The sequence below is a fragment of the Neofelis nebulosa genome, chromosome X, assembly GCF_028018385.1.
Source record: "Neofelis nebulosa isolate mNeoNeb1 chromosome X, mNeoNeb1.pri, whole genome shotgun sequence".
Lineage (NCBI taxonomy): Eukaryota > Metazoa > Chordata > Mammalia > Carnivora > Felidae > Neofelis > Neofelis nebulosa.
The window spans coordinates 112,633,662-112,648,214 of record NC_080800.1 but is presented as its reverse complement, the minus strand read 5'-3'; the positions used below and the strand labels follow the sequence as shown (position 1 = coordinate 112,648,214).

At 44.3% G+C, this 14,553-nt stretch overlaps 1 protein-coding gene across 1 annotated transcript in view; it reads right to left on the bottom strand.

Moving 5' to 3' along the window:
- ADGRG4 (adhesion G protein-coupled receptor G4) overlaps positions 1-14,553 on the bottom strand; it is a 121,869-nt gene that overhangs the window by 43,476 nt on the left and 63,840 nt on the right. The window contains exons 9-13 of the mRNA XM_058714761.1: positions 14,201-14,232; positions 12,554-12,614; positions 11,451-11,614; positions 9,885-10,017; positions 7,775-7,893 (exon numbers count right to left, since the gene is read on the bottom strand). Coding sequence (XP_058570744.1) covers positions 7,775-7,893; positions 9,885-10,017; positions 11,451-11,614; positions 12,554-12,614; positions 14,201-14,232 — 509 coding nt within the window. The remainder of the gene's footprint in view (positions 1-7,774; positions 7,894-9,884; positions 10,018-11,450; positions 11,615-12,553; positions 12,615-14,200; positions 14,233-14,553) is intronic.

Sequence of the window (14,553 nt, the reverse complement as noted above, 5' to 3'; positions counted from 1 at the left end):
GGTTGTAATTACTTCTAAATTAATATTTTGTCCTTGTCACATCTATCTTCTGGTCTGTTAAAGAAACTTGAGAAAATAATAAGACTGAGATGGGGGAAACGTACGATGTGCTCATTCACAGATTTTTCTATTGCTCTTAGTAAATTTTCAGGCTTTTGTTGTAAGTGGGATAGCCAGCGCCGTCTACCCAGAGTCATTCTTTGGGCCTCAGTGGCGTGACTTCAGTCCATGCAGTCCCTGCTGTCGCAGAAGGAAAATAAACAACTGGCCAATGGGAGACTGACTACACTGTGGAAAGTAATCACAGGCTTTTCACCTAGAGTCATCCAGTTTTTAAGTCAAACGCAGGACACATCACACTCTTTGCGTAAAAAATGCTAAGTCCTCGAGCGAAAGCAGTGGAAGGAATCCTCCCTTGTTTGTTGTAAAATAAATCGGTCTGGGGGGCCTGGGGGGCTCAGTCGGTTGAGCGTCCGACATCGGCTCAGGTCACGATCTCACGGACCGTGGGTTCGAGCCCTGCGTCCGGCTCTGAGCTGTCAGCTCAGAGCTTGGAGCCTGCTTCGGATTCTGTGTCTCCCTCTCTCTCTGCCCTCCCCCCGCTCATTCTCTCTCTCTCTCTCTCAAAAATAAATAAACATTAAAAATTAAAAAAAATTTTTAAATACATGGATCCCCCCTTGCTTGAAGTAGTTACAACTAATCTGACAGTAATTGCGCAATCAAAACAGTAATATATCTGTTATTTATTGAGCAATTTCTACAAGCCGGTATTGTTGTCTGCAACTGCATTACAAGCCACCCCAAGTGGAACGACTTAAAACAATTCATCATTATCCCTCATGGTTCTGTGTGTTGACCAGTTTCAGCTCAGTGGTTCTCATTTAGGGGCTCTCATGCGGGTGCTATGAGATGGCAGCTGGAACCAGAGTCATCTGGAGACTGGACGTGACTGCAAGTCCAAGATGGCTCACTCTCATGGACTGGCCAGTTGGGGCTGTTGAACTGGTCAGTTGGGGCTTTGTCCTTTGGCGGTCACTTGAGGCTGTTCCCGACACGGCCTCTTCCAGTGGCTTAGGCTCAGTGGTATGCTGGATCCAGCTGGTATCAACTTGTCAGAACTAATTGTTAAATTTTCAGGAGTTTTGTGAGCTGGTTAAACACAGCCATTATGAACAATTAAACTACAGAAACTTTTATGAAATCAATCATATTAAAAACAGTGGTGATACTCAAAACTCATCACTTCCCAATTACTTTTCTACATGTCAATAATCTGTGCTTCGGTGTTTATTTTTACCTACTGTCTCCGTGTTGCACATCTCTTACCAACTTCGTGTTCAGTAATTGCATGTTGCAGTTTATATTCAGCCATCAGAGAGTATTTACATCAAGGAAATCGGCGAACGCTACCAAAGCACCTTTTGGGGCAGAGCGGGTTGTTACACGTTTTCCAGCACACCGCTGTTTGAGCTTGTTACTGCACAGTGTCTGGGTTCTGAGAGGAAGGATCCCAAATGACAGTGTGCAAGAGAAAGGAAGCAGGGATTTCCAGTCCCCTTAAAAGTGAGTCCTGTGATTGGCACAACATCACTACCGCCAAATTCTGCTGGGCTAAGTAGTCACGAGGCAGTCCAGAAGTGGGGCGCCAGGGTGGCTCAGTCGGTTAAGCATTCAACTTCGGCTCAGGTCATGATCTCGCGGTCCGTGGGTTCGAGCCCCGCGTCGGGCCCTAGGCTGACAGCTCAGAGCCCGGAGCCTGCTTCAGATTCTGTGTCTCCCTCTCTCTCTGTCGGCGCCTCCCCCTCTCTCACTCTGTCTCTCTCAGAAGTAAACATTAAAAAAATAAATAAATAAATAAAAGGCAGTCCCAAAGCAACTCCCAGTTGACAAGGAGGGAACGAATCGATGGTGGGCATTTTGGAGACGAGATCCCACAAGGCATTAGACATACGCTTTCCAATTTAATCCTCACAACAGCCCTGTGTGGTGGGTACTAATTCCCTGTATACAGATTAAGACATTACGACACAAAGTTCTAACCCAGAGTTTGGTCCAGTGCTGTTTGATTCCAAAGCTAGTGCTTTTCAACATCACTTTCTACCACAGCATCCGCGCCTTTGTCCCTCTTCTCCACGGTTTGGGGGTTGGAACAGCTGTTCACTGCAGTTCTTCTCTCTGACATCCTGGGAATTATATTGTTCTCTCTCCACCATGCACTATCCTGTCCTGACAGAGGATGGACGCACACACAGGACACACTTCATCAGAGTGTGACACATCTTCAGTACCTTGGGGGTAACAAAAACCGGGCCAAGCAAAGAACCCACAGACTTCCGAAATAACGGTACCTTTTCTAACTCTGTGATATTGAGGGGTGACATGACACGAGCATTGAACGGGGGGAACTGGCAAGGGTTTCTCCAACCAAGATATCTAATGCTTGTCAGCAAGATAGAAAGCTAAAGAAACATTATTTCAGCGTGAGCGCACTTTCTTTCCTTTACATTGTACTCATTTTTTTTAATGAAGCGCTTCATTTACAAGGAAAAGGATTCCTCCAAAGCTAATAAATTTGATAATTTATTCTCTGTTATATATATTACAGCCACCACTCAACTCTTCTCATCCTCTGCAGGTTTTTTTTTTTTTTTGTAGTAAAGTGACTTCTGACAGTTAATTTTCTAAAGATCCCAACCCAATGCAATGCTTTTCTTTCTTTCTTTCTTTCTTTCTTTCTTTCTTTCTTTCTTTCTTTCTTTCTTTCTTTCTTTCTTTCATGCAGGGCTTTTCTCATTGTTGTGGTTGTTTAACATTTTCTCCTATGGAGAAAATTCTATTAGCATGTCTAAGAAAAATGTGCCGCTCAGAGGAGGGAGGTCAGCATGAAGTACAAACCTCCCTACCTCACCACCCATGCACTTCAAGCCGCAGCCCTCTCTATTGCCCTGACTCACCATTTCAGACATCGACACCATCAGAGCTGTGCTTACCATTCTAACTCTTCTAGGTATTCCTTGGCAAGGATCTCAAATTTCCAAGGCAGACAAGTCTGAGGCGTTCACTGCCTCAAGGCAATTCTCTGGCTCCCCTATAAGGCACTGGGATGCCTGTGCCTTAATTTTCATCTAGGTGTTCTGGGACGCACCCCCTCCCCCTTCACACAGTAGAGCTCTGCCGATGGGAAAACTTGTGCATGCCTCAAAACCCCCGATAAGGAGAGACAGGGCTTTAAGAATAGTACCGTAAGGAGAGGCAGGGGAAAAGTTCACCAAGAGCGACGTCTATTATGCTGGTCAAAATTAGCCAAGACCATCATTCCAGGTCTCTGGAGATTGATGAGAGATCTCACAACAAATCGAGATGCATTTCATCAACAAAATCTATGGACACTTGGTTGGTATGGTGGGAGGCCATGTCCCGCAGCTCTGCCATGTGGCTCCATTGAGTTAGGCAGCTGAGTGGTCCCTGGGTAGAAGAGCCATCGTGAGTGGCATTTGACAGGCAGCGAGCATTGGCGGTTCCCATATTTCTGACTCCGGTCTATGGAAGAGCCACGCCGGGCAGCGGCAACAGCTGAATGCCAGCAACAAGTCCCCCTTCCCGTCAATTACACGCACAGCTCCCGCTCCAGAGGGGAAACCCTGGTGAAGCATTTTGTGAAGGACCCAGTCATCATCCCACAAAAACTCTTGGTTTCGGGTCAGGTCAGGATGGCACGGTGTGTGGGTTCAAGGCCCGCGTCGGGCTCTTGTGCTGACACCTACGGAGCCGGCTTGGGATTTTCTGTTTCCCTCTCTCTCTGCCCCTCCCCTGCCTGCTCTCTGTCTCTCTAAACAAATAAATACATAGACAAACATTACCAAAAAAAGAAACAATCACAACCCAGCTAGAACCAGTCATCCCTGGTAGTCACGGAGAATGTGGACAAGCCTAAGGCTGCATCTTCTAATGAGAAGCATCAGATGTATATACTGCAGGGAACAAAGACTTCACTAAATTAGCGAGCCAATGGTATTTTTTTTTTACAGAAATAGAAAAAAAATTCTAAAATTCATATGGAACCCCTCCACACACACAAATAGCCAAATCAATCTTGAGAAAGTAGAACAAAGGCATTACACTCCTTGATATCAAAATATAATACAAAGCTACAGTAATCAAACAGCACGGTACCGTGTAAAGGCAGACCTATAAACCAATGGAACAGAATAGAGAGCCCAGAAACAAATCCACACATATACCATCAACTGATCTTCAACAAGAGTGAAAAAAAACACACAGGAGGAAAGGATAATCTCGTCTACAAACGGTGCTGGGAAAACTGAAAATTCACATGCAAAAGAATGAAATTGGCCCTTCTATTACATCGTACACAAAAATTAACTCATACTCATTCAGGACTTAAATGCAAGAGCTGAAACTCAAAAACTCCTAGAAGAAAACATAACGGGAAAACTTCATGACATTGATCTTGGCAACAATCCCATGGATGTGGCACCAGAAGCACAGGCAACAGAAACAAAAATAAACACATGGGACCGCAACATATAAAAAGTTTCTCACAACAAGCGAAATAATCAACAGAATGAAAAGACAACCTACCAAATGGTGAAAAAAAATATCTGCAAACCACATATTTGATAAGGAGCTAATCTCCAAAATATACAAAGAATTTCTACAATTCATGGGGTACCTGGCTCGTTCAGTCAGTAGAGCATGTGACTCTTGATCTGAGGGTCACGAGTTCAAGCCCCACAGTGAGCATGGAGCCTACCTTAAAAGATAAATAAAAAAAAAAAAGACTTTTTATAACTCAATAGTGAACAAATAACCTGATTAAAAATGGGCTAAGGACTCAAATAGACACTTCTCAAAAGACATAAAAAAGGTCAATAGATACATGAAAAGGCATTCAACATCCATCATCATCAGACAAATGGAAAGCAAAACCACACTGAGACATCACGTCACAACTGTCAGGGTAGTTATTATCAGAAATCAAGAGACAACAAGTGTCGTCAAGGGTGTAGAGAAAAGGGTACCCTGGTACACTGTGGGTGGGGATGTAAACTGGCACAGTCACCATGGAAAACAGTATGGAGGTTCCTCACAAATTAAAAATAGAACTACCGTATGATCCAGCCATCTCGCTTGTGTGTGTATATCCAAAGGAACGAAAATCACTATCTCACAGAGATATCTACAGTAACGCATTCATTACAACATTATTCACAATAGTCAAGGTATGAAAATAATACAAGTGTCCATCTAGAGATGAATGGATAAAGAAAATGTCACACACACACACACACACACACACACACAGGAATGATATTCACCTTTAAAAAGAAGGAAATCCTGTCATTTGCAACAACACGGATAATAAACCTGGAGACATTAGGCTAAGTGAAATAAGCCAGACACAGAATGGCAAATATTGCATGAGCTCATTTATCTTTTTTAATGTTTTTAATGTTTACTTATTTTGGAGAGAGAGAGTGAGTGGGGGAACGGCAGAGAGAGACAGAGACACAGCATCGGAAGCAAGCTCCAGGCTCTGAGCTGTCAGCACAGAGTCCGACGCGGGGCTAGAACCCACGAACCGCGAGATTATGACCTGAGCAGAAGTCAGACGCTTAACCGACGGAGTCACCCAGGCACTAGCATGATCTCATTTATATGGGGGAATCTAACATAGTCGAAGTCACAAGAGCACAGAGTAGAATGGTGGTGGCCAGGGACTGGGGGAGGGGAAATGGGGAGTTGCTCATCAACAGGCATAAAGTTTCAGTTAAGTAAGACGAGTAAGTTCTGGAGATCTTTTACACAACATTGTACCCATAGTCAGTAGGAATATACTATATATTTAAGAATTTCTCAAGTGGGGGAACTGCCTGGGTGTCCCGGTCAGTTAAGTGTCCAACTCTTGATCTCAGGGTCGTGAGTTCAAGCCCCACATTGAGCTCCACGCTGGGCACGGAGCCTACTTAAAAAAAATTTTTTTGTCAAGAGGGTAGATCTCACGTTAAGCGTTCTTATTACAATAAAATAAAATTTAAAAAAGAAAGAAAGTAGATTAGAGGTTTCCAGGCATTGCAAGGATGAGGGGAAGGGAATGACTGCTAATGTGTGTGGGGTTTCTTTTTGGAATGATCAAAATGTTCTGGAACTAGTGGTGACTGTTGCACACTCTAGTGAATATGCTAAAAACCATGGAATTGTACCCATTAAATGTGTAAAATTTTATATGTGAATATCTTCATAAAAATTTTTTTCAACTACAAGATATCGATTTCTGTTTATCAAATGACTGGAGATTCAAAAGGTTTTTTTTTTTTTTAATTTTTTTCTTTTTTGACAGAGAAAGAGAGAAAGACAGAGATTGAGCCAGGGAGGGGCAGAGAGAAAGGGAGACACAGAATCCGAAGACAGGCTCCAGGCTCTGAGCTGTCAGCACAGAGCCCAACGTGGGGCTGGAACCCACGAAACGTGAGATCATGACCTGAGCTGAAGTCGCACACTTAACCGATTGAGCCACCCAGGCGCCCCATTAATGTTTATTTATTTTTGAGAGAGCACAAGCAGGGGAGGGGCAGAGGGAGAGGGGGACAGAGGATCTGTAGTGTGGGGCTCGAGCTCACGAACTGCGAGATCATGACCTGAGCTGAAGTCAGCCGCTCAACTGACTGAGCCACCCAGGTGCCCCAAGACAGGCACTTTCACATCTTGCAAGTGGGAGTACGAACTGGTGCAACCATTACAGACAGCATTTTAACACCATCAAAAGTATGAGTAGCCCGGCAATTCTACTTTTAGGAATTTATCTTTCAAGTATATCCCACTTAGGCAAAATGACATATGTACAATATCCATTACAACAGTTTCGTAAAAACAAAATGTTATTGACAGCTTAAATGCCCGTCCATAGGAAACAGGTGAAAGAAATAAATTATGGCCCGTGCATGCGGTATAATATAAGGCAGTGATAAAAAGCACGAGGAAGCTCTCCAAATACCAAAACAATAAATTTCTGCAATATATTGTGAAGAGAAAAAAGCAATATGGAGAACAGCATAAATAGCATGCTCCACTTTGTGTACAAAGAGGGAGGGAGAATATACACATATATGCATATGTATGGTGTGTGTGTGTGTGTGTGTAATTTTCCTTGTAGATACATAAAACATCTCTGTGGATATTTATTGAATGGCAGGGGTCAGCAGTGGGAAGATGTTTCACTGTATAGCCTTTCTGTTTTTGCAATATTGAACTATGTGAAGAATTACCTATTAAAACTTTTTTAAGTTTATTTATTTATTTTGAGAGAGCTCGAGAGAGAGCACAAGTGGGGGAGTGGCAAAGAGAAAGGGAGAGTGATGGTCCCAAGCAGGCTCGGCGCCCCCAATCCAGAGTCCGATGCAAGGCTCAATCCCATGACCCTGGGATCATGACCTGAGCTGAAATCAAGAGTCGGACGTTCAACCGACTGAGCTACCCAGGCACCCCTGAAGACTATTTTAAAGTGAAAAGTAATAATTAGCTACAAATTATAAAATAAAAAACACTATAAAGCCAAAAAAAACCCCACTGAGAGTCCTAGCTTAGCATACCTCACTCCCACCTCTACCAACGTGAACTACTTAGTTTCTGAAATTGGATCGTTGTAAGGTGGATTTTCCCACATGGGGCTAGCCTATACCCTCTCTGGTCTCAGGTCAAGCAGACCAACTGAGATTCCATTATTTCACTAATGTGTACAGAACAGTCTTACCATCACTTATAGTAATGTTAGCGAGATCCACAATCTTATCAGGAAGTCCTTGAAGCAGTTTGCACTGTTTTAACTTCGGTTTTTCCCACTGAGATTTGCCAGTCTCCATGTTGATTGAGCTGAGAAAGAGAGGAGAGAGGGACAAAGAGCTTTCTTGTTGGACGATGAGGCCAGAATAGTCTTAAAGCAAACAAAGAAGGAACACGGTGTATCTTTGGCGTGCCTCTTCCTTTTGACCACTCCCACTTACAAACACTGGGCTCTGCTGGCTGAGATAGCAAAGGCAGGAGCCCAGTGTTTGTAAAGTGAAGAAAACTTTGCTCCTGGGGAACAAGCGAATCTAGGGTCCCCATGCAGGAGGTATAAAAAGGCAAGAGAGTCTGAGATGAAGCATGGCAATGTCCAGCAGAGCAAGAGCCGGGGCACAGATTTTTGCCCCTCTGGACGTGGCTCCTTACCCTCACTTTCCTTTCTTACCCCCATTTTATTTATTTTTTTTTCAACGTTTTTTTTTTTTTTTTTTTTAATTTATTTTTGGGACAGAGAGAGACAGAGCATGAACGGGGGAGGGGCAGAGAGAGAGGGAGACACAGAATCGGAAACAGGCTCCAGGCTCCGAGCCGTCAGCCCAGAGCCTGACGCGGGGCTCGAACTCACGGACCGCGAGATCGTGACCTGGCTGAAGTCGGACGCTTAACCGACTGCGCCACCCAGGCGCCCCTCTTACCCCCATTTTAAAAGGAAATTCATTTTAGAATCTGTCCCCATCTCAGCATATCATTCCCCAAAGGCAATTGGTATGGCACCCTCTGCCGCTCTTTGCCCCCACCGTCCACCCTCCCCTATTCAATACAGTTCATTTCAAATGAGCTGACACATTTATTGAGCACCCACTGTGTTCTCGGACCTCTGATAGTGCAGACAAACACAGCAGGGTCTGGTCCCGGCAGGAGCGTGTTGTAACTTGGTGGTTTGAGTCTGTAAATGTAACTACGTTTAGGAGGCAAGTTGTGAGACGAAAAACTCTATCAACAAAACGGACTCTATCAAAACCACCAAGAGAGGAGAGCTTATCTGCAAGCTCTGAGCTGAGCTGGATGCTAAAAGGACAGACATGGAGGAGGGCCCCCCTGCCCCGAAGCAGAGAAAATAGCACAAGCAGAGAAAGAGACCTGAGAAGGCACCCACCCGAGTCCACAGTGGCAAATGGCCCTCCTTGGCTGGAATGCATGGTAAAAAGGAAAGGGGAGCCCACAGGTCTTGAGTACTGTCTTTAAGAGCTCAGACTTAATACCCGAGGCAATGTGGAACCAGAGCAGGGGAAGGCAAGGGGACTGCTTTAATAGTAGCTGAGGGACAATGGTAAGGACCTGCACGGGGGTCGCGGTGGTGGAGTCCGAAAGCAAAGGCTTCATGTGAGCTCTGATTGTGATCACAAAACCAGCATGATTTGATAACCTGATTAGATGTATGAACAGAGTAGGACCCAGTCTAAGATGTTGCCTTCCAAAAAAAAGCTTTTAAGCCTCTGTCAAACCCTGCTGCCCTTCTGGGCTGCCTACTTAAGTTAATGGCATAAACCATTAACAGCAGAGAGTCAGAGAAGAGGGGCTGATGATGTAAAGGAGGAAAATGATAAGGCAACAATAGGAGGGTGATTTAGTAAATTATTATGGCCCATCAACGAGGTAGCTTTGGAGGCAATTTTTCGAAATGGTCATTAAGAAGAATGTAAACCACAGAAAATGTTTGATCAACTATTGAGTGAAAAGGTGAATCACATTGCTGATAGGAGGGTGGTGATTGCCACTACAAAAAAAGCTACATAAAACTTAAAGGCACACCGGGAACAGCGAGATGAAAAAACACACCAGCCTAAAAAACAGCTGTGTTCCGATGGTGGGATTATGGGTGATGTTTTCCCTTTTGTCTTCTTGAACATTCTTTTGGAATGTGATTATGTTGCACGCGCGTGCTTAAGTAGGTCCGAAGGGTAAAAGAAGGCAAGACAAGGGTGGAAGGGGAGGGAGGGAGCCTGCTCAGAAGTGTGGCCCCAGTTAAGCGACCTTTGAGTATCTGAACTGGCAGTTAGAACTTGGCCAATACATACCAGACTCTAGTGGCGTTTCCATCCCTATTCTTTATGCATCTAGTTTGGGCTGTCTCGGTAGGGTTGGTTAAGAGCCACTTATAGGTCCCTTTGTATTTAGAGACTGTTTCTTGGGCTTCACACCTTCCAGGCTCTACAGAGAAAATGTATGCACATTTTAAAGGGCAAAAGGCACTTAGAAGAATCATGAACAGCCATTGTGACCCATCATTATTATCCTGCCTGTAAACACCAGCAAATAAAAGAGGAAACTTTTTCTACCAGGCCCTTTAAAGCAGGCTTCACGGAAAATATGTGAAATGCAGCCCTTTCTTAAATTAAGCCTCCCAGCAAAACCTCACATTTAGTCCTTTTCATTAAAAGCACAAATTGACAGGACAGCTTTTTGTCTTGGTGTTTAAAAGTGTTACATTTGCATTGACTAATAGTTCAAGCCACCCACACAAAAACCACAAGCCCTCACCTGCCGGTTGCCCTCCTTCAGAGGTACCCACTGTCAATGATGGGAGACTAAAGACTGACTTCTCCTTCTGGATGCTTCCTCCCTTCTTCAGGGGTTCTGGGGTGGATTTGGTTTTAGTCAACTCCACGTACCGACTGTCGCCAGTATTAGACACGGGAGCCCTGCTCTGATATCGATGCTGAGGGCAAGGTTTTGCTGCCAAGTGTGGTCACATTAAGGGAGAAGTGACCCAGGCTAAGTGTGCGTGGTCAGTCCCCTGTTTTCACTGACCACCCACTGGGCTCATGACCCTGGTTCCAGAAATCTTCCCCCTCGTGTGTTGACAGAATGGTCCAGCCATCCCAGTCTCCTGTAAGCTCTGCCTGTGGCTTCTACCCTTCTCTGCCTGCCACTCATCTGTCACTTGGGACCACAGCCCGCCCTCTGCTACCTGATTAGTTTGTCGCCGAGGGCTGTGTGTTCTAACGCGGATGTGTGGTATCCGGGTTAGCCCGCTATCTATTTTGCCGCAGTCTATTGGGGAAAAGTAAGAGAGCTATAGCAGCAATGGCAGGGAGTAAGGGAAGAAATGCCCATGAGAGAAAGGCCCGACTGTTCTCAGATCACTTTCCAAGATGAACAGCCTGGCTATATCAATCAATAAATCAGCAAGCATCTATTGGGCAGCTCTAGTGTGGGACGAGGAAGCTCCCCCACCCTCCGGGTATTTATGCAAGAAAGACAATTCTCCCGCTCCGTTGATGGACAGGCCACTGCTGATGTCCAGAGCTGACCAATGGTCTCCGGTAGTCCCCCTGTATTGTTTATAAGCTCTTACAGGCAGAAAGATTCTCAGGGTGAGTGAGCACTGTGGATGAGGAAAGGGACGTGAAGACAACTCCTCTCCCCTTCAGAACTCAGGACATCTTCCTATGCGTGCATTATGAGCTTTATAATAAGGGGAATGAGAGGAAAGTGGCTGATGGGCATCGAGGAGGGCACCTGTTGGGATGAGCACTGGGTGTTGTGTAGAAACCAAGTGGACAATAAATTATATATATATATATATGGGGAATATAATAAGGGGAATGGATGCATATGGAATACCCCCCACCCCAAATTACCTAGTTTTTCCACTGCAATGTGTTCCGATGCAACTAACAACATCAGTTGACCTTGCGTGAAGTTTCCATGTGTGAGGTTGCCATGTATTTTCCTTTCGATCCTGCTAATCAATTCGCTGGCTGCTAAAGAAGAGTTGGCTTTTAGGATGACCTGACAAACACAGCTAAAAAGCAGAGACAAAAGAACAATGTCGCAGTTATGTCAACAGGGTACAACTTGGCCCGCGGCGCTGAGATTTTACACAGGTGGTTTAATTGAGAGCCCATAAACACCCAACATTTTACGTCAAGTGGCAAGCCTTAAGACATGATGGAAGACGGCCCATCGAAATCTTCTGATAAATTTTCTCGTCTGCCAAATAAACAACTCAAAGCCCATTTGCAAAAGAACAGTCAGAAACATTCGCATTCTATTAAAATCAACTAGCCATGCGTTCGCTGGGAGTTTGTGCTAATTAATAGAGAAGAGGGAGTACTCAGGATTTATTACTCGGGAGAAAACCTTTTATCCTTCTGGTCTCCAATTTATCCATCATTACTGCAATGAGGCAAATGGCACACGCTCAATTAGTCTGTAAAGATGTGTTGTGCGGAAGGCCTATTTCTGCAATAGTAATAATGGAGATAATGATAATGATAGTAGCTAACATTTGCAGCACTCTTGCTCCCCTGGTCTTGCTACTCATGTTATCTTCACAACAGCCTCACGAATAGTGCTACTATTAGCCCCATTCCACAGATGAGGGAACTGAGACTTAGCCAAGGTCACAAATACCTAGTATGTTCCACTTCCCTGCTGAGTATTCTGTGGACTTTTCTTGGCGGCAACAAAGGCTTTATTCCCCCATCTCCAAATTATGACCACTTTGGACCCCATTTTCTTTTCACTACAAAGAGGCAGCAGGCTCTTTGCTAGGCTGTGCCATGACCAACCGAAACAACTTATTTCATGAAGGCAAGAGCCCAATTACAGCATCTGTAAAATAACCACCGGGTACTTTGATCTCCTTCTGACAACTCCGACCCAGAGGCTGCAAATACAGAATTAAATGGAAGGAAAATCAGAACTAAATGTACCAGCTAGGAATAAACTCAGTTCTTACCTGTATGGTACATAGGAAATTGTAGCCATTCCTTGCCCTTCCCTCTGTTTCAAAATAATGCAAAAGAAAAGTACATTGTCTCCAAAATCTTTACACAAATGTTACAATTGAGCACAGGGCTTATTGACAGCAGCAATCATCATTATGCTTTACATTTATGTAACCCATTGTCATTTGCAAATCAGTCTCAAAAAAGTCAATGCATCTAGTCCTCATATCATCCCTGTGGTGTGGACAATGCAGGGAAAGTCACCCCATTTTCTAGATGAGAAAGCTAGGTCTCAGAGAAGGTAAGTGATCTGCCCAGTGTCACACAGCTGATGAATCACAGCACCGGGAGCAGAAGCTGAGACTTCCGGATCTAGATCCTGACATGGTGATGAAAAGGGTAAACACTACCAAGCATTTACTATGTCCTGTGCTAAGCACTTTACATGAATCATCCCATTCCAAAACATCCCTGTGGGGAACGGTAGTATGGTTATCCCCATTTTACAGATGAGGAAACTGAGGCATAGAGCATTCAATTAGGTTGTCCAAGGTCTCCCATTCAGGAAGTGCAAGATCAGGGGTTCTAACCCAGGCAGCCTGCTCTGGGGACCACAGTGTCGCCAAAAGGCTTTTTACACCTATTATTTGAGAGCAATTTCACTTAGGTTATGTTATCTATTAAATTAAAAAATTCAGACTCTGCTCTTTACAGAAAGTATTTTAAATGATGACAGGAAGCCCCCAGGTGGCTCAGTCAATTAAGTGTCTTTTTTTTTTTAAGTATTTCTTTTTTTTTTTCCAGTTTATGTATTTATTTCGAGAGAGAAAGCACAAGTCAGGGAGGAGCAGAGAGAGAGGAGAGATGATGCTGGGCTCGAACCCACGAACCGTGAGATCATGATCTGAGCCAAAGTCAGATGCTTAACCAGCTGAGCCACCCAGGTGCCCCAAGCATCCGACTCTTGATTTCAGCTCAGGTCATGACCTCACAGTTTCATGATCTCAAGGTTCGAGCCCCGCATCAGACTCTGCACTGACAACACAGAGCCTGCTTGGGGTTCTCTCTCTCCCTGTCTGCTCTTCTCCGTTCACTCGTGTGCTTGCTCTCTCTCTCTCTCTCTCTCAAAAATAAACAATTTTTAAGTTTAAAAAATAAATGACAGCAGATCATTTGGATGGCACTGCAGGCTTGATTTTATTTTGTATAAGCAAAATATTTCTCTCATGTTTAAAAACCTTACGAGCTGCATTGCGTACTAATCCTTTTGGAGTCTGACGTGGTAAAATTTTGAGGCACCGGGATAAGTACTGAGAATCGGGGCAAAAGGAGGATGGGAGGTAGTTTTGTCACACTCTGACATCAAACCTATACACATAAAAGGCAGATTTATTATTTACAATCCCCAAGTCCTTCCATGCTCCCATAGCCCACACAAAAGGCACCTCAAAAAAACTGCCCCACAGAGAGTTCAGAAAAGCAGAGGATGGTCTTCCAACTGGGTCGCTGTGCAGATGCCAAAGAAAGTAATGTAATTTGACCCTCAACGGCCATAATTGAGCCTTGCTTGACATACACTTGGGTAGAAGCACTAATTTACTTATATCTACTCAGGTACAGGATGAGTTACAAGTCATTTTGAAAAATTACTGCAGTTTGATCCATGGTTATTTCTCCCTCAGAAGTGTCTCTGTATCAAAAGCATACACACACACACACACACACACACACACACACGTAAATGAAATATAGTGTCCAATACATGAGGACTCAAGTTCAGGAGAAAGACAACCGCAGAACAGTAGAATCTCCCAGCTTGGAATTCAAACACTAGGGCTCTAAGGAGGCACTTCAAAAGAGCTTGGTCATTATCTGAGTACCCAAATGGTGGTAAGTCTTGGAGCAACCCCACTCCCAGGAATCTGTCCCATAACAGTACCAACAAGGGTGCATACAGATATACGTACAAGAGTGGAAATAACTGAAATGTCCATCACTAGGTAATCGGATA